Here is a 21,342-nt window from a genome sequence, read left to right on the forward strand (position 1 = left end):
AGCTAACTGAAGCCAACAGCCAAGTCTTCTCAGCCACACAGGTCACCCACAATATCAAAAGAGCAATTGGTTGAGAGCACGTTCTGCTGCACTATTTCGGCTGCATGTTTCAGCAATCCTGACTGATCTTTCACCCAGGGGATTAGGAAGGAAAAAAAAATGGAGTAAGAAATTCCTACAACATCTGAACTGAATATATAGCTGTTGGCAGCTTTTGGTTTTGTGTTTTACCCTGAGCTTTCACTGGCAAGAGACAGTAAATTCACGAGCTTTTTCCAAGGAACCCAAGAGAGGAGGGAGTCTTCTTGACAGAGTTATATCTCTGGCAAGGAGCAGTGCTGATAATCACTTTCACTGGAGATGCTGTAAAGTGGCTCATAATTCATTTCTTTTGCACAATAAATGCAGGACAATTAAATCCAGCACTGTTCGATACTGTGCACAGAACTGTGGGACAATCCATCACTGCCTGCTTATACACAACAGCATAGAATGAACCCACCCAAAACAAAGAAGAAAAAAGCAAATGTGCTTGGGTAAACTGTCTCATCACATTTTCCCACAGTCACAGTGATCCAAGGCTGTAACTAGACTGCACTTAGCACAGCTCCTTGCCTTTTAAGACTCAGATTTTATTTTCCTGTGTTCATTTCCCTTTCTCACCCACGAGGAAGAGATTTTGAACACAACAGTGTTTGTATTTCGTTTATACAAGACCTGTGCCCCTGCCATACTGGACTGGTACCCAGTCTCCTCCCTGCTGCCCTCCTGCTGAGACCCAATCAGGAATCTCCTTCATTTCAGCCAAATTTTGGCAAAGCCTCTTTTTTTTTTGTCCTCGATATCCAATGGAAGCAGACGAGGAGCTGAGAGCCTGCCTGGCCTGAGAATCCTAAACACATAATTTTAGTAGAAATTATCATTAAAATCCAAGTCTTTTTCTTCCTGATCAGTGTAACAAGCAAAGTGTGTTTTTCCAACAGATCCATGCTTGGAGAACAAGCTCCTTTTCCAATACCTAGGAAAAAGTGAGTTTCAGTTTATATCACAATATTTTCCTGAATGGCAACATTACCAGAAGTTTCCTCCTCTTGCCAAAGTCACCTCTTTCCAAGTAGGAACATAACCACAGGAACTTCCACCTTCAATCAAAATTCCAGGGAAAACAGCCTATGAGTTGCAGAGTTCCTAGCAGAGATGAGTAGAGCTAGGCTAGTACCTCTGATGGAAACTGGAACCAAGTTTCCACCCTGACTATACCAAGTTTGAGGGCTGTCACCCCTCTGCTGTTACACTTCCCAGTCTGTCATCACTGACTTCCCCCTGAAGCTGCCCAGGGCACTTTGGTACCCAGATCTGTGCAAGAAACCTCCCAAAATCAACACATGTAAACTCCTTAAAGGCTTTTTGAGGAAATCACAGATTTTAACAAGAATCAGTCTAAGGCAGCAGTCCTTGTCCAGGGTAAGAGCTTGTCAAGACCTCAGCCAACATTGCTAAAGACAATGGTCTTCAAAGAGATCTCAAACCTGACCTTTTCAAGTAAGACATTTTTGTCACATCCAAAGAGGAGAAATAAACTATTCAGGGTCACTCAAGGCTCTGTCACACAGGTCTGCAACCAGGCTGACAGGACATGATAACCTGGGGATGGAAACTGTAATGGGAAACTTACAGCACTCCTGCTTGAGAGCATTAGAAAAAGGAGAAGGAGAAGTTTATGCAAACATATTTCAGTCTGCCTTGTTTGCAAGCTGTTGGCTTTGTGCTGTTTGCCATTCTTGGGATGCAATTAGACGTCAGCATCCCTTGGCTTGTTCATACAGTGACTAAGATTAAGAACAAAATCAAAAAGAATAACAAATAGAACAGGAACTAATGAGCAATAAAAGCACATCCACAAGCCAGTATCTTTGTGTTCCGACTGATATTGTAGAATAATTATTTTCCAACGAAGTGACATAATCACACTCTCTTTATTATTGGCAAAGACCAAAAGAAGAAAAAATAATTTTTTTAATGTTGCTTCCTACAAGAAAGAAATTCTTCAAGATGTGTTTCCATGTCAATAAAATACAAAAATTAAAAAAACCAAACCAAAACAAAACCTTTGAGAAAGTCAGATTTGTTTAATTAAATATTCTACAGGAAGAAATTACTAAAGAAATGATCGAAACCATTTGGTATCCTCATGTTGTGCAATATTTACACTACATAAATATGGCAATTTCATTTTAACATTGCTTCCAAAAACCACGATGCTTACAGGATCCTGCTCTGTCTTTTTGTCTATGTTTTTGTTTTTATGATCTCCCTTGAAATATTCTGAACCCACGGGCAAATTTCAAATCTATTAGATAGAAAAGCAGCTCTCTCCAAGAAAGCCCTTTCTTATATATTTTATGAATACAGATGACTGGATAGAGACTCACTGATCTCTCCAGTGGAAATAAAAGTTGCCGAGTGAGACTTTTTAGGGACATCAGAGACTCATAAAGATAATACAAATGCCCTAATTAATAGAAATGACTCAGCTACAGTTCAAACCTTATTAGACTGCTGGGAATCCAAGCAAATTACCTATATCCATAGAAACCAGCCTTCATTAATGTTGCTCCTCACAGTAAGTGTTTAAGGAACAGAGGTTTAAGTCCAAGTGCTTTCATGTGAACCAAAGTTTAGGTAGTTAATGCCCTCACCTTGGGATCTCACTTAATCTGTGCATCTTCTGCATCCAACCCAGATAAGTCATACCTGGGGGTCCCTCTTGGGGCTTCTCCACCTGATGTGTGCCACTGCCCCAACAAACTGCAACCTTGGGTGAGCTGTGTGAAAGTTCTGAGTCCTCATGGGCAGTACAGCAGCACTTATTTAATGCCATTTATTAGGACTGTCTTGTAAACTGAGCTTTAATATAAATGTTCAAGGCAGAACTGGGGGCTTTCCTGCAAGGGGAAAAACAGATTCCTCTGGTCTTCAGCCTTCAGTAAAACCCAACTTATACAAGTAAAAGCCACTTTTTCATTATTTAACTTCTTACTATTTTATGTTCTATTTCTTTATTTCTGATGCTCTCACTCAATACTGAAGGAGTTAAAAATTAGTACTTGTGGCCCATGGTTTGAAGTTCACAGTTAAACACATGGTGTCAGGGTCCACAAAAGAACAGGATGAAATTCCAGAAGACCAAACCAATTAATCTAACAGTTTCTTCTGGCATTAAAAATTTTGAGGCTATCTCTTGAGGGTTTTTAATTGATTGTTTCAGTTTTTCAAATACTTATAACCATCTAAAATATCATTAATTTTTCTCCTCTCATTAAATAAAAAGGCAAGTGAATATAGGAATAAGGAAATTAATCCTGGATTCTACTAAAATATCAAGATTAACTTTACCAAATGCCACTCTCCTCAAGCTGCGTGTATTTATTTAAATCATTTTGGCTAACAGTAGACTGAGGGGGTAACTTTCAGGTGAGGAGTTTTGCAAATATTTTAAATAGAGTTTTAATTGACCCAGTTTGACATTAAAAGCACTTTTTAAACTCTTGATATTGTTAGCCATTTAGGATAAGTGGCAATAAATACAGATTAATTGTAGCACAAGAAATGGAATCTTGGGGCTGTGGTGGGCCGGTGAAAAGGCTCTTTGTGAGGCAGGGAGGTGGAGGATCGTGTGCTGGGGTTAGGCTGACAGAATCCCCCATCAAGCTCAGCCAGGCTTCTGGTAGCTCAAGCTGGGACCAACTGCAAAGACAACAAACTTTGGGCAAAGGCAAGCAGGGTGATTGGCAGGGCTGAAGGAAAACAAAAGCGCCAGGACCAAGAGCTCCCTTTCGACGGGAGCGCTGTGCAAAGCAGGACTTAAAACAAAACCAACACTGGGGCTTTTATTGTGTGGGAGATGATTGAACTGGGAATGTAAATTCAGGAAGATAACTTCTAAGATGCTGGTGTTTCGGAGAAATGCTGAGTAAATACTACAGACCCAGTGAGTGACCCCACAGAGGAGACTATCTCCATAATGCTAAAATAACAAAACAGAAAACCCACCCACATGCCTTCTTATTTGCATCTGAGTCTTGCATGCAAAAAACCAGGAGATATCAGAAGGCTTTTTCAGAGAGTCTCCAGATCCAAATCAGTCCTCACTGACAGCGCTTACATGGATTTGGTCTGGCTGTAAGAGAACAGTGAAAGATCAGACACATGGGATGTCAAAATATTTATTTTTGGTTCGACTGTTTGTTTCTTCCCTAGCAAAAGGAAGATGAACAGAAATGAGAGCCTGCTCTCCTGTCTTCAGTTTTGTCTTCAGGCAGACCAGGCTGTGAATGACTCTGCTGGTACTGAAGTGGCTTTTGTTCTCTCAAGCCAAGAGGAGAGAAAAGATGGAAACTTTTACATTTCTGCATGTCCAAATCCATCTCTTCCATGCAACCGCAGAGATGGAGAGATTGGTCTGAGCATGGGGTTCACAGGGACATCTGCACAGTGGACAAAATGTTTTGTGAACCTTGGGCTCCAACCACATCACACTACAGGATAAGAAAGTTGCACATGGTTGGGTGTTACAGCTCCTTCCACCCCAAAGAAACCTAACCCTGGATGAGTTTTCCAGAGCTGGTGGCAGAGGACTTCCTTCTCCCCTTGGAGACCACACCAAGATGCTGTCCAAGGCATGATGAAACCAACCCTGTGTCAGTCTTCTGCTTGCAAATTTGCCTCAGGACTAACAATGTTCTACCATTGGCAGCAATGCAAAACGTTGCTCAGAAAGTGCTCAGTGCACCAAGCAGCTTGCTCAAGGTCAGGTAGAGGTAAGGACAGAACACCCTGAATTCTTGACTCCTGCTCTCAGGGTTCAGCAAATCCCACACATCTGAAAGTCAGGCATCTGTTGGAGGCCAGTTTTTTAGGTTTCCCCTGTGGTCAGTGGAAAGATATCTCCAGAGGGCAATTCCTTCCATCTTAAAATATGCATCTGAGGTAAGTGGGAGGATTTGTCTTCTGAGGGTTTCAAAGGAACTGATGGTCTTATATAGAACACACACTGAACTTTCAGACACCTAGAGTTCAAGAGGGAGCCAACAGCTGCCACTATTACCAAGACACTAAATACATAATTTTTAATCTCAAGCAAAAAAAAAGAGTAAAATTAAGCACTAACCCTGGCTTGGCCTTTCTGATCCCCATCTGTATTTTTCTTTGGAAAGGTTTCAAGTACTCTCCTCATCACAATGTTTTCAGAGCATCTTCTCCAACTGCTACGTGACAACCATCCCCTTGCTGGAAAAGCTAAACTTGCAAAACCCTTTCCTCCTGGTTATGCTTTACTCTTTCCTTTGTTTCTTAGTTTTGTTCCCCCCTTGCCAGTGAGCTGCTTCAGCTCTCAAGGGAATGACCTTGGCTCTGGGGAAAGTGTTCCTGAACTCTGCACAGAGGAATGCTGCCCCAGGCTTCCTCCTGGACTCACAGGAGTTTCTGATGCTCTTTTCACCCCTTGTCCACTTAAGAACATTTTTGGGCATGGTTGATGGCACACTTGGCCAATTAGCAGTAGTGAGGCTGCACAGTTTGAGTGCCCACGACTCATTAGGTTTATAGAGTCCTGGAGCCATGCCTCGGTCACATTTATTAACTTGCTCCCTGCTACTGCTCTGGCTTTGAGAATGAGCACCTCATTAGAGGGAAGCCCAGAGGTAATGTGGTTCCTCAGATATTCTAAATAGTAACTATTTGCTGTAAACATCATCATTACATTTAAACCATGCCATGTCTGATCTATTTACTACACACCAAACCCTCTCATGTGCAGAGAAACAAGAAAAATGCTGTTGTCTATAGGGATGTGGCTCACCTCTGTCTCCCATTGGGATTTTCTGAAGTCTAATAAAAGTTGAGCTCATGCTGTGTCCTTTCAGTGGACGCACACTATGAATGTCTTTTTCTTCTATCCAATCACTTATTTTCATGATGCATGCAAGAACTTGGTATCTTGGAGACTCAGCCATCTGTCAGGTTTGGTTATAATCAGCCAACAGATGAAAAATTTACGAGGGCGAAGGACATAGTCACACACACCTATATACACACACATGCATACTCACAAACACTGCCATTGCCTAAGCCTCATTTCCTTAGGAAACCGGATTAAAAATAGCATTGATGTCAATAATAAAGTCTTTATTTCTTTGGCAGATCTCTGTTCCTTTTAAACCAATCCTCCCAGTGAGAGGTACTGCAGAATTTTCAACTGGAACCAGACCAGATTGCTAAGTGATAAGAACCTCACAGCAGTTTCACTGTACCTCAAACACCTCAAGGAAAAACACAAAGTGAATGTGAATTCTGTATAAATACTGAAACTGGTGCTGAATTTCATACTGAGTTAACCCAGTGGTGGTATTTGATTTTTCTCTCCATTTACCTTCAGTGTATAAATGCTATTTTAAAAAGTTTGCAAACCTCAGTATTTAAGGTATTTCCCATAATAAAGCACAGAAAAATACTAAAAAAATACTTAAGTTATTAATTTAAATACAAGTCATGTAGGCTTTAGTCCTGCAACATTATTCCAGGAAAATGATTGGAGATTTCACTTTTCTGACAAAGAGTTCCAAAGCTGAACTCCACCAAAAAGTTGTGTTTAGATTAAAAAGGTGTTTGTAAGTTCTCTGGCAGAGTAATTGTCAGGCAATGAGCAAAATTTTATGTAAAGCTAAGCATTTGTTAGGTCTCATTGATTATCTCTTGCAAACTAGAAGTTCCAAGGTAGATTGATCTGGCCTTTTGTTTATTCACCTACCTCTTCATTCCCACTGCCTGCCTGGAGGTTGACTGGGAGCAAAGCCTGGTAGTTCTGAAATCATATTTTGCCATATTTCAGTTCAGAACTCTTTGGCAAACGTTTCTAGGAAGAAGGGCTTGTCTACCTGCAAGTCAGTCCATTTTTGCCAAGAATTACCATATTTTCCAGTTTTGTGAATATTCTCTTCAAAAACCAATTTGAAACAGCAACACTTTTCCACAGATTGAAGTTTCTTCTCACTCCTCATCAGTCCAGTCCAGATCCAGGGTTTCTACTGAAGACAGAAGAAAGGGAGCTGAGATTCAGGCACGAACCTGAACGTTTTCCAGTTTCAGATGGCAGCTCAGCTATTGGACTTGGGCATGAGCCCAGTTTCAGTTGCCACCAGAGCAATTTTGTCCAAGAGACCTCTGTTGCTTTCTGCAGGCCTCTATAAAATGCCTGAACAGTGGCAGAGTTTGTGTTTTGAATGTCTAAGAGAGGTGAATAACTGAAGTTTACGACATCTTGTCTTGCCGGCTGGAGCTTTAATTATTTCCCTTCTGCCCCTCTAAGTAATTCTACCTTCACTTTACATTTCTGATGTTTAAATATTGTTTTTGGGCAGAGGTTTACTGCGCATACATTTTCTTTTCCTTGACACATCTCTTCTGATCTACCAGAGAAAATAACAATGGAACTTGGATTTAATAGGCTTATAAAGAGGGTATTGATGTGAAAGTAGCAGCTTAGATTAAAGACTTGGAATGACAAATAAATAATGTCTCATCCAGGTGCACATGCCTGTCACCTTGATGTCAGCTGCAGAACTACCATTAATTCCATGAGAATAGGATCTGATCCCAAATCCATAAATCCTTTCTCAGCAAGTTTTCTCTGATGATATTCCTGGCACAACCATGACTAAGAAAACCTGAAACTCTCACAAGAACGCCCAGTTTAATGAGATTTCCAGTCCCAGTTTCCACACCAGTAAAAATCCTCAAGAAATCCACATAAATTACAGCCAGGCTTTCTAAAGCTTTCAGTTTCAAATCCACTTTTGCAAAACAACTGACTCCAGCCAACAGTTGTGCCCTGCCTTTCCAAGGCACCAAGACTACCACTGGTTCTTCTCCATATGCAGTCTTCCTGCAACTTGGCTCTAAAACTGGTCAGAAATGGCGTGAACCTCTAAGACACCCTCACCACAAGCAGTACAAACTGGTTCCTTAATGTCTGGTTTTACTAAATTCCCTTTCCAGCTTCTGCTCCAACAGCTGGAGGCTCCAAGAGTGGAGCTGCAGGGAATTCAGCTATGGTGGTCCAGGATGCCTTGGGACATCCCTCCGGAGTATGCACCCCGGCAGGAGGGGCAGAAGAAAGGAACGTGAACTCAGGCCAGCCCCATCAACTTGCATTAATTTGAAACACCACTGAAGGATCTTTGCTTGCACTCCAGGCTCTGAATTCAAGGAAAAGGAGTTTCCAGATTGCTTTCTGCTCTGGGACAGCACCAGAGAGTAGGGGGACTAGAAGTACACTTGGGTGCAGAGATATTTTAATCAGTGCAGGCAACACACAAAGGTATCCGAGCCAAGACAAGATCCTTGAATCTTTTGTAATCTGCTTGCTGTTCACAGGAGCATCCCACAGAAATCTCAGTGTTAGAGGAAGGTTGCCAGTTCTTGGGTTCACCTCACTGCTCTTATAAAATCTTCCCAACAGCACTGTTAGAGCTGGATGGGAATTTTCAGCCGAGTTTTGGGATGGGAAGTGATGAATTGTCTGGCATCCATATATTGATTTCAACACTCCCATTATGAAATCTAGAGTTATATGGGAGCTCTGCCTGGTCTCCTGAGAGCTTACAGGGTGGCCTGTGGATCCACAGCAAGCTCTTGTGTGTGTGGGGGGGGGGGGGGGGGGGGGGGTGGTGAAGAAGTATTTCATCCCATGCTTAAGCTCATTCCTGTTCAGCAGAGTGTTTAAGACTCTCATGCTTCTTTAGTTCTGAACAGAAAACTTCCCAAATTATGTCTACATTTTTTACATCTCAGATGTTGAAGAGAAATACAGTAAGGATATAGCCAAAATCCCTATAATACAGGGCAGGAGGGGCCAATAGAGTTTTCTTTCCTTTGAGAACAGAGAGGCAGAATTAGGCTTATACAGTAGAACTTGGCACAGGAATAATAATAAATATGATATGAAAATGTCAGGGACCCAGAGGAGCTGAAATTAACTCATGTGCTTCTTTAAACCCAAATCCTACAGCATACAGGCAACTTTCCCCATTCATCATGGGCAAAATTATACCAGAGGTGGTGAATGTACACAATGAAGTTTGCAAGACCCATTTTAGTATCTTTCAGCTTTTGTTTGAATATCTACAACTGGCAAAGACCCGGATCTGGGGTTGCACACACTTTCAGCAGAGCAACAATGAAAGCAGAGGTGGGCAGCAGCCAGGCAGGACTCCCTGTTGAGCATAATGAATTCTCCACCAGACCACCAAACACAGTCCAGGGCTTGTTCAGCTTACCTCAATAGTTTGGTTGATGACATACCAGAGGAAAAAACAAATTGCAACCTCAAATACTGGAGTCTTTTCTTCTACCTGCTATGTGTCTTGCCTCCCTTGATTGGTACAAGTGACAGAGGTCTCAAGCTCTCAAGGTGTCACAGCTCTTACCATTGCACAGACTATGCTATGTTTCTACAATTAATATCTTGTTATACAACTGGAGTTTCTCAAATCAAAATTGCAGGAATCAGCCTTCAGAACAGAAGTTCCCTTTTCACAAAAGGGTGGTACAGGCAGGTTTACTTTGGCCTCCCTAACTGAGGTGCTCTTTGCTGATTTAGGCTTCAGGTGAAAAGCAAATATTCAGGGACTTCAAAACCCCAGTATTATACAAGATCAATGTACATTAAAAAAGTTCCCTTGTTTTTTTGTTTTTTTTGTTTAAAGGCTGCAGGCTGGATTTACACTTGGAACAAGCTTTTCCCCAGCGGAGTATCTCCTGATTTACAACAGAGTGTCTGAAAAGAGAATCAAGCATTGACTCTTTAACGAAGACTTTTAAATGAATCAGTTGCATGGTTTTGGTTAAAATTAGCATGCACGTCTATTTCTAAAAGCAAAGTGATATTTTGCCTTAAAAACTAATAGTGAAAGAAGTCCCTACACAAAAACAGGCTGACCTCACTACAAGCATCTGGATGCCCAAATAAACACGAGCAGAGGGAATTCCAGCATCTGCAAACCGTTAATTCACCCTTTTCTTCTCTTTTGTAGGCTGGCCAAGTTCAATCTCCTGGTCGCCAACTTCTTGCTCCACCGAGACAACCCCATTGATGAACTGTACTGGTGATGTCAGTAGCACCACTAATCAGCATTGGATCAGGACGCATGACCTGGGGGTAAAAGTCTCTTTATATTCCAGCCTACAAGTGCTTTCTTTTTTCTTTCCCCCCCCCTCCTTTATTCCCTTTTGTGTTCTACAGGGGATCTGAGATGATGAGTGAAAATCGTAAAGAGCTCCACAATCCTGATGGAGAGAGGTCCAGACTTCCAATGAGTTGGCTCCCAGTGACAGAAGAGTCAATATTGCACTCAATACTGCCTCAGTTAGGAGTGCAAAGCAGCTATTTGCATATTCAACATCTGTAAATCCCCGTCCCTCCTCCCTCGGTGTGCAGTTGCACAGTGGCTTCAAGGTACTTCCCTCCTGAAAAAAAACTTCCTAGTAACACATGTGGACCCCAGTGTGAGATCCCATGGCAGGTGTTAATGGCTATCACAAAGGCTCTCAGGATTTTAATTGAGTTTCAGTTGCTCATAGTATCGATCACTTCCTTTCCTTTTCCAAACCACTGAGTAGAAATATGGTTTGCCAACAAAATCCCACTGCCACCTCTCCTCTGGCCAATTCCCCCAAAATTCAGCATCCATAATGTTCCAGCTCAGATATGGCCAGCTTGCTACCCGTAGATGAGGCATGTTCAAGCTACATCATCTGTATATCTCCTCAGACATGCTTTAGTTCTCAGAGAAAAGTATGAATATATCAGTGGTGAACAAGACTATTGCAGACTTTTGTCACCTTGGAGATGTTTGTAAGTCCTGCTCATTGCGGAAGGTGAAAAAAAGACAGTATGCTTTTGTCTTAGTATGCTTCTTTAGATACACCAAGTATCTAAAATGACATGTGCAGAAACTCCCTTGGGAATCCTCTGCAGACAGGACAAAAGGGAAAGAGCTGAGGACTACAGGAAGGAGATTTTATATTCTTGTTGTGCTCTTGTACCAGCCCCATCCTACAGAAAAGTTGTACACTTCTCTTTCCCTACTGAAAACAAAGTGTAACCCACTTCTGAGCCCCATTATGAAGTGCCACCAGAGAACACTTACTTTGAAAGCAAGTAACTGCTCTTTGAGAGCTTGGATTAGATGACCTTTAAGGGCTTCTTTCAACGCAAACTGTTCAATGGTTCCTGCTAACAGTCTAATTTATGATATTAGAATCATTCTTGATGATGCTGCCCATCCCGTAATGACTGAGAGAACTCTGAAGGATGGGCAGGGAATTCACCTGTTCTGAGCATGGAAATGATCAAATTCTACTTCTGCTGTTGCTGCTCTGCGATGGACTCTTCTGCTTCCATGGCAGCACACAGACATCGGCAGCAGAACCTGTATTTATTTCCTTGCAGAACATCTCAGAAAGTTAAACCTAATCCATCAACAAATATATACCTAAACTCAGCCACCTAAGCTTGCAGATGAGCAGGAGTGCTCTGACTTTCACACAAACAGATCTCTGTTATCACCAGCTTCATCAGGACCTGGGGGCAGCCTGGCTCCCACCACACCACAGACAACAGCTGGGTCCTCTCTGACCTCTCAGATGCTGTGGGGACAGGTGGGGTGATTTAACATGTGCTTTCCTCCACACCAGAACAGTGGTCCAGAGACAATTTGCTTCCCCTCTTGCTGTGGGAGATGTTATGATACTTGCATTTCAACTCTGTCTCAGTAAAAGAATATTCTCTATGATATATTTATTATTTTAAGAAACAAAACCCACTGCCTTAAAGCCTACTGATTTGGCTGCTAATAAACATTGCGAACTGGAGCAGCATCTGAATTTCTGAAGCAGTAAATCCAGCTCTCAGCTACAAAACTGACAGCTCTCATAAAAGAAAGAAAGAAAAAAAAATGCAAGTAAAACATCCTAAGGAAATTATCGTTCAAATTAACTGCAGACATAAATTTATCCATCTGTTATCATAAGTGTTACTTGAAAATTATTTGCCCATAAAAATGAAATAAACCAGAGTGGTTTTTTTCTTAAACATTGACTTCATGTGTATGGTCTTAGCTGCCAAAATATTAACTCTTTTTAACAGCCTGTGTGCTCTTGGCAGTGTGTCTCTTGACTGTAAATGGACCTTTATAAATTGTCTGTATAAATGATGTTTAAGGCGCTTCACTGTTACTACAGATCAATAATTCCAAGTAAACCATCATGATTTCAAAACACAAAACCCAAGCAAATGCCCAAATTTTACTGGGAAGTACCCTATTTAGTACTCATTCAAAGGGAAATGTTACCCTGCCCATTAAATGAAAAATATCATTTAACTGCATAAACAACAACTTCTGTTTCATTCCTAGGGTACAGTTACTGTGAATACAGGTATGGTAAGATTTTCATATTAAATCTGAAAATGGTAAATGCTGGCAGGAGTGGAACAAAGTCTACAGAACTGGGTACAGAGCTGCGTCTCTTTTATCCAGAGCCTGTATTTTTCTTGGAGAAGAGAAAGAAATGAAAGTAAAGAATAAATGGCTATTTTCACTTCTACGTGTTTTATAAAGAAATAAATTAAACTTCTGAATTACTCCAACACATTTAAATAATAAGTAAAGTCATGGAAGACGGAAAAGGCTGAAATCTATTGAAAAGTTTATTTCTTATTTTTAAGAATGACAGAAGACTGAAAAGTTCCTTTCAGAATTGTCTAATTTTTTTTGTTGTTGTTTTAATACTTTTGACTGGAGCAAACCCCCCCCCCATCTTTCAAAAGCATAATAAAACTTTGTTTCACTTTATGAAAAACTGTTCTATCTTGGCTGGCTTGGATATTCAAATGCCTGTCCCCTGCCCTCTCCTTTGTCCCCAGGATTTGTCTGTTGGATGTTTCACAGCCTTGTACTGTTACAGGCCAGACTCAGAACCAGCTCTCCTACGATGCACCACAAGGTCTTTCCAGCACAGCTCTAAGTGGCACACAGTGAAACTTTTAGTGGGAATCCCAGTTTACAGGACAGCAATGACACCCGAGCACCTGGGATTTTGATTGACATCTGCAAAAATGGACTTGTTTTTCTAGAAAAAAACACAAAATTTCTGTTTTCCACAAATGCCCAAAAGACCATCAGCTGAAAGATTTTGATCAGTCTTCTTTTTAACAGGAAGACAGGATGAAGAAGGGAAAAAATCTATGTGTAAAATAGTTAATAACCAGCCCATAAACATGCACAGTTGCCCAACTAAATTAATTTGCCTGCTGTATTCCAATCAGTTCAATGGCCACATCTTCCACCTGAGAGCTGAGTGGGTGTTTCCAGTGGTGACCTGGCCTCCAGATCTGCTGGGACCAGCTGTAGAATCTGTTCTTACAGGAAGATTATTTGGATCTGGTCAGAGGCGTTGCCACATCTCCCTCCACCTGGGTGAACTATGGCTTTTTCTGATGGTAAAGTGCATTTTTTGTTGTGGAGACAGGGCTTTGTACTCTGCCACCTTTCTACCCAGGAGGGATTTCTTTCCACACCACTTTCTGCTGACAGACACCTGCATCCTCCAGCTCAGTGGCACCAGGCTCCTGCAACACCAAGCTGCCAGGATATGATCACCTTGTTTTTAATCTGAAGCCACTCACTGGATTTGTCTGTGGTCTTTTGTGGGTTTTTTTCTGGTTCTACAGTCATGAAGCAGGATACACTGAGCCAAGTCTCACTGCAATTTGCAAAGACACCTGTGTGGTGCCTTCTGCCTTAGTCAGGCTTATCATACAAATTCAATATTAGATGCTACAGAATTACCCATCCATGGAATCTTAAAGTGAGGATGATGCCCCAAAAGAGCAACAGAGCCTCAGTTGCTGCATGCAGCTGTACAAAAGCCAGGTAAAATTCCTGACAGCAGCATCCACAAGGTACAGCTCCCTGCAGGAAGGCCACCAGAGGAACAGGCAGGGCTCTGCCTCAGGAGGGCTGTTTTCTGGGAGAGATCCTATTTCCCAGCCCCTTGGCTCTAGTTATATTTGGGAGTAACAGGATACCTCTGAGTCCAGGGGAATCATCCTGCAGGGCTTGGGGCACAGTCCTAGAGCAGTCCTGGTCTGTAAAACTGCATTTGTTGAAGTGTTTCCAAGGTGCTTTTCTCATAACAGGCTTATTTTCTTACTTAGGAAAATACTTATTTTCCTAATTTTATTTGGCAGCACAGTTTTATCCGATTCTGCCTTTCCCAGAAACTATGATGGAGATTATGAAATTTGGAAAACAATTCATAATACAGATATATAATTTAATTACTATTCATTCATTAGTTCTAATAGCCTCAGAATTAAGGGATTAATGCAGAGATCATGCTTGGCATAAAGGGCAATATCTTCTGAAGCACACTGTCCAGAATATTTTTTTTCAAATTATTTCCACTTCATCATCTTAGAGATGTAGAATCCTAAATTGCACTGTTCTGGGAGTAAATAAACTCCCACAGACTCTATCATGCCTATCCTAATCAAAAGTGCATTTATAAAATTTTGCACTTGAGTATTCATGGGAATATGTGAAAGCCTCAACTTTCATCAAAAATATCCTTAACTTTTATAAAAGGCAAAACCAAACCCTCAAAGTTCTATAAAACAATTTGAATTCATGACCCAACAATATACCAAAGAAAACTCTCAAAATTAATGAACTAGATATAAGGATGCAAAATAAAAATTTGTCAGTAAGCCCCACTCTTCTAACTCAGTGCATGGGGGAAAAGAGGAAACAAAAATCCTTCATGAAAAAAAAAAACAAACATATTTGAATCATAAGAGGAAATTAACTTGCCTGCACTTTCGTCACATAAAAGTTTTGACATTGAAAAAAATTAATAATTTTCTTAGTGTTTGCTGCATGAAGAAAATAAAAAAAAAAAACACCCCAGAGAAGAAAGCAGGAATTAATTGTACTTAAAGTAGGGATAGCCTGCAGGGTTGGCCCAATTTGGTGAGAAAAGCCAAAGGGTTGCTGGAACAAAGAACCCAAAACAAAAAGCTTTCCTCATCATCTCCCACATCCCAGTTTTCAATAAGTCCAGCTGTGTGTGTCTGTTCTGTCCTGCCACGCTCAGTGCTGGGGAAACAAAACAACCCAGCAACAAAGGCAGTTTTCAACATCACCAGAAAAAGGACTAAAAGACAAAATTAGACTTGCTCTTTATGAGCCAGCCTTCCCAAGGGATGCTCCCTGGGCGTTTCAGGTAAGTGCTCTCTTATGGGGACAGGGAAAGAAAGCTCAAACCTCCCAGAAGTTAAAGTGCCTTTCTAAAGAATGTAAAGTGGAATTAGCATCCATTGACTTAATTTCACTTTTCTTACTAGCACAACTTTCACTTCTGTTATTAGCACAAATAGCTGCAGTGGGTTGGATCCATGACCCACCTAGTTCATGGTCTGTTGCTGATGCCCTGAAAAAATGTGTAGAGCACAAGTGGGCAGTGATGCCCAGTTTAACCTCTCAGCTCCATTTATGTACTGGTTAAGGGATTTCCAAAACTGGAAACTGTTATCCAAGCCATCATGTTTGATAATCTCCAATGAACCTCTCTCCTTGGGTTAGACAGGTTTTTTTTATGAATGCCTGTCCAATTATGAACCATCATGATATATTTTTCTACTGTAAAAACAGTTAAGCAAAACTCCTTGGCCAGAAATATCAGCCAAGCCTGAGATTAAATAAGCTTGGGAAAATTCAGCCCGGATACACTCAAAAAATAAATACATCAAAATTCACGTGTCTCTGCTAAAACCCGCAGTCTTTAATCAAAATTCCCACTGAAGTGAGTAGCAAAAGTTGAGTTGTTGCCAAAGTTCATAGCAAGAGCCATGGGATGAGAAGCAAAGTTCTGTCAAAAATGAGAAATTGCCAAGGAGAGGGAGCAGGAGGAGCAGATCGGTTCTCAACACAGCAATATCAGGCTGCCTTGAAGTCGAGGGAGCTCAAAGAGACACTTAAGCTGGTGCACAGGATTCTGCTGAGCTGGGGCCTGAATGGTTATTATTTATACTCTTATCACACAGAAATGTGAATTCCATTGGAAAAAGGGAAAAGAAATAAAAAAGGGAGAGAAAGGACAGTAGCATGTACTGTCGCAGGCTCACAGAAGTACTGCAGACATCTTTGTTCTGCAGGCTTCAGGGAGAGCTCTTGCACAGGAAGAGGGACACTTGGGATTTTTTACTTAATGGTTTAATATGCTGGTATTTAGATAAACACACAACTCATGCACTTATGCAAAGCCCCAAACCAGCCAGTCTGTACAGACACACCACCAAAGCAGCTCAGTCACTCATTGAGAAGGTTTAACTTCAGCAACTCCAGAAGGTTTGAAATCCACACACACGTGCTTGTGTCACCAAAGGGTTTGTGTTCTGCCACTGACTGCCAGCAGTACCTGGGCTTGCAATTTCAAAGGCACCTGAACCGTTTTCTACACCTGTGGCCAAGTAGCCCACAGGTCTGGAAAGGGAACAAACACAACAGCATGAAAAGTGTTTATAGCTTCATATTTCTACAGAGAAATGGAAAACAAAGTAAGTGCAGCCTGTGTGCAGCCTGGCTGGACCTAGATCCACCTCCTACAACAACTCACTCCATTTTAGAAGTGAGTCTGCTCAAACAAAAGTCTTTCTGCTTCAAAGGGAAGCCTCATAAGAAATATTCTTGCACGCCCAGAGACCTGAAGCATTCCAAACACTTCATTTCCAATCATGGTAACAGAGTAAAACAGAAAAAATCATGCCATACCTGCTCCAAAGGCAAAGAAGAAGCTCTTGTCTCTGTTCTCCCTTAAAAGTGACATCACTCTTCTCCCCATCCTCTCATTCCTCTTGTAGATGAGCTCCTGTCTGAAGTAGCTGTCTATTTCCTGAGCTGTCACCTGCTCGTGGGGTGGGAGTGTTGTGTTGATGAAGTTTGGGACCTGAAACACAGAGAGAGAGAGAGAGAGAGGGGCCGTAGTCCAGGTGGCATTGGTCAAGAAACCCACAAAACACTGCAAGTTTTAATCCAGCATTCTTTAGGCCACCTGAGCACCCCCATCACACAAAAACCCAGCAGAGGATCGGAGCATGGGAGGTTGTTAGGAGCTCTCTCTCAAGAAAAAAAAAAAAAAATGAAATAAATTCCCTATGAATATACTTTCCTTTAAAAAGGGAAACTAGTATTTTACTAAAGGCTACTTTAGTTAATTTTGATTTTTATCTGTCCCTTCATCAAAATATAGTTTCAGGTGTTACATTTGGGAGAGTTACTTGGACCTTTACTCTCTGCTCATTAAAAAAAAAAATCTTTGGCTGTTTAATACCAAATTCCTGTGATCTGTTCTCAGGTGAGGTCACCATGAACTAAGTAAGGACTGTAGTATTTGACTTGTAGATGTAGCTTTTTAAGAACCTAACAGTTTAATTAAGAAGAGGACAGGATAGCACATGCAGATACAGGAAGATGTACACAAAGTAAACCCCCTTATCCTTACATGCTATTAGGTCTCACCAGAGAAAGCCATGAATTGCAACACATAAATCCCTGGAACATTCCTGATATATCAAACAAGAACTGCTCCTTCAGTCCCTGCTTTTGTGAGGAGAGATGTTCACAGACACAGCAGAAAGGCTGAAACCCCAAGGACATTGGTCAAGGTAGCAGAGCCAGGAATGAACCAAGATCCAAGCTGTAATGGACAGATAAACCAAAAGTCTCTGATTATGAGGACAACAAGTTGTTTTGACACAGTGAAAGTCCCAGGTGTACCACAAGGGCTTGGGAGCCCACGTGCCTTGCAGAGAGAAGAGCTGTAAAGGGGCAGTGTTTCATGAGTGCTAACAGGACCCAAGCACATTCTGGTGATTTTTTGTGCCTCACCACTGGAAAGCAGCTTAAGCTGCAAACCCCAGATTCAGATTTCTGAGTCCCTAGGTACATGTAAAACTGCCAGGATTTCCAGTGTTAATCTGAGTCAGTGGTAATGACATTGTATGCACAGCCCATGAGGGGAACATCCCTCACTCTCTGTGCTGAAACACTCAGTGCAGTGACTCTGTTACTTGGGTTAATCCCATCTCTGTTTTTTACTATACAAAATTCCTGTACTCATTTTCTAAAACTTGCCTTTAGCTTTTGTTTTTCCACCCACCTCTTCCCGTTCCACTTGGTCACATGGTTTTATCACAACTTTTGTCTCTTCCCACTCTCTTTTCTCATAATGCTTCTCCAAAAGTTTTCAGCAAGTCTTAGGGAGAAAAACTGATTTCCATCTTCCCAGTGACTCTCCTTACAGCTTTTTCATTGCAGCCCCATCTGCATCACTCCTAATAGATGCGAGGGACCAAGCAGCAGAGATTTCTCACCATGTATTATGCAGGATGAGTCTGCACCTCACTCTGGATTCACACTAAAAGCTGCTCCCAGTTGAATGAGACAGGAAAGGGGACCACATCTCCTGAACCAGGGGATCCCAAAGGGGTGGAGATAAAACTCCATGTGAGGAACCCTGGCCCAACCCATTGGATCTCACAGACCAGCTGGACCTCTGATTTTCCAAACTGCTTCTCAGCCTGATTTGCCAAATCACCGTGCTCATCACAGCATGTCCTTCTTTAAGGTTTCAGTCACATTACCCTGAGTCATTCCTTCCTGCTGGCTTTCCAGCATGGCTTGGCATCACCAGTGTAACTTGTGAACTCTTCAGAGCATGAAAGTACTTTGCACCTTGTTCTGAGTTTAGCCCTGAGCCAGCACTCAACAAGAAATAAGTCCTATTAAGTCAGACCTATTGGAGACACCAGTTTCCTGTGAAAACCCAAGGAAGTTGCCTCCATGTCTGCCAAGAATATGTGTTTGTCTCAAAGGGATAGAGGAGCAGACTGATGGTGTCAAAGAGATAAAATGCTGCTGGCCGCAGCAGCAAAGGACACAGTGTTTTCCATTCGTGGTGAAAAATAGGGAGAGATTTATATTGTAGGAATAAAGTCTGAAGAACGAGTAGCAGTTTTACATTGCAGTAACCTCTGTAATGCAAAGCTGCAAATCAACTGGTCCATGGAGATATCACAAACTTTTGCATCTGCTCTATACTGGGGCTCTCAGGCAGGAGCCAGGGAAGCCTTTAGGCACTGAAGTGGAAGGTGACATTTTCTGGAAGCATCTGAAGGCTAAACACCTACATAAGAGAAGTCTCTCTTCCTTGCTTTTGGCTGAAGTGAAGGCTGGGACCTGGTTTTGAATCATTTGAGTTTCTCTGGGGAAAGGAAGGTACAGCCTTGCCTGTGAACAGAGCCTGCTCCTACACAAAGCAAGAGCAGCAATGCTGGGGAACCAAGCAGCTTTGTGCATCCCACTGGTGATGAATGTCTACATAGCCAAAAAACAGATGCTGTGTAAGGGAAGCACCTTTCACCTCCTTGTGCAACTTCATCACTTGTAATCCTACATCCACATTTAACCTATAGTTTGTTCCATCTCTTTATCCAACCTAAAATACAATACACAAAATAGAGCCATTTACTTGACTTCCCCCCCGCCCCCCCCCCCCCCCCCCCCGGCTTCCCTTTCTTTCCTTCTCTTTTGTGGGAAGAAGTTTGCCAATGACAGAGAGATAAATTTAAAACCAAGGACTGGATTTTGTCAATCTTTCTTTTGCTTGCCCAAGCAACAAGACAAAGGAAGGCATCACCTGGAGAGGCACAGCATCAGGTACAGGTCCTGCTGCACTGTGCGCATTCCTGCATTTCTGATGCCTGGCAAATAAAAAATCTTCACATGTGTTTCAGCATGTGTGTGGCAGAGAACAGAAGATAAATGACTCAGTAAGTATGCCCCTACACAGTAGTGCAACCACACTCTGAGCTGTGACACTTGCCCCATTAATCACCTCTGCTCCTCCCTGTATCCAGGTCCTTTCCACAGTCAGTGACACACACCATGCCTGGCTTCAGGGAGACAACTGCCCCTGTTGATTTAAGAAACCCTTAAACCAGACAGGGATCAGGAAGTCAAGAAACAGTCACACGGAATTAGGAAACTCTTAACTGGAGCCAGAATTTAAGTTTGGGGGTTTTTTGGAAAAGAGAAGATCTCTTATTTTAAAAGGATGGGCTAAATATGCACCTTCCCCCTTCTACTGTTATTGTGTGTTCATTCTGAGAAAAAAAAAAAATTAGCATTTTAATGATATTAATCTGTTGTTTTTGAGCTGAGAGTGAATGGATGAGACATTTGCTGTGCCCCTGGGTGAGGGACTGATATAATAATAACTGAGTATTGCTACCAGTATTTAAATGCACAATGGAATGGATGATGCTCCTATTGAAAAATCCAAACTTCTATTTTTGCTGTTCACCTAGGAGAGTGGAAAGTGCTGGATCAGTAGAAAAACACCTCACCTGGGGTATGCCCACTTCTAGTGGATACACATAACAAGAGATAAATAGATTCTTTATATCCAATTTCTGCAAGCTGTACAGTTTGCTGAGGACCAAACAAACTCATATATAATTCTAGTGGAAACTCAATAATGTATCTCATTGAGGTGTTCAAGATAAAGAATATTTTGTTTTACTTAATAAGGTAGCACTCATCCTTTTTTCTATTCCTATTTCCTTTAGGTTACAGTTCTCCTATGGATAATACAGATGGACCACAAACTCAGTCATTAGGTACACCCTGCATTTCTCAGTAAAACTTTTGAGGTTAAAGAAAGGCACTATGAGAGTAAAGAAGAAATCCCAGCCTTGCAAAAATTTCTTCCCCTCCCCACTGTCTGTGTAGTTTTACTTGAATCAGTATCCCTGATGGAATATATGAGTGGATAAAACACTGTACACATGTCTGAGCTCACAGTGCTGTGGGATGTGGGCCATAATTCTTCACCTTTGAAGTCAGTGGGAGCTTTAGGGAGAAGAAAGAGGAAGGATTGTGGAGTGGTTATGACACTAGCCTTAAAAAATGGTTGTGCTCCCATGGGTGATACAAATCTCTTACATGATCACAAGCATGTCATTTGGATTTAAACCTTCAAAGGAAACTCAACACTTAACCTCCACTAAGTGTCTTTGAAGCATTTGGCTTTATTCCTCCTGTCTCTCAAAAGTCCATCTGTAAAATGGGGACAGCAGGACTTTCTACCTTGGTGTTACATACAAGGCACTGGCTCAGTCTGGCTCTGGAGAGACCCAAAGGAAGATTCAAAGTCCAACATGAT

The 21,342-nt window shown here is 41.7% G+C and overlaps 1 protein-coding gene across 1 annotated transcript in view; it reads right to left on the minus strand.

Annotated features, from left to right (window-relative positions):
• Nucleotides 1-21,342, minus strand: part of TRABD2B (TraB domain containing 2B) — a 263,432-nt gene that overhangs the window by 85,118 nt on the left and 156,972 nt on the right. The window contains exon 4 of the mRNA XM_062497531.1: nt 16,890-17,064. Coding sequence (XP_062353515.1) covers nt 16,890-17,064 — 175 coding nt within the window. The remainder of the gene's footprint in view (nt 1-16,889; nt 17,065-21,342) is intronic.

This window comes from Cinclus cinclus, chromosome 8 (assembly GCF_963662255.1).
Source record: "Cinclus cinclus chromosome 8, bCinCin1.1, whole genome shotgun sequence".
NCBI classification, from domain to species: domain Eukaryota; kingdom Metazoa; phylum Chordata; class Aves; order Passeriformes; family Cinclidae; genus Cinclus; species Cinclus cinclus.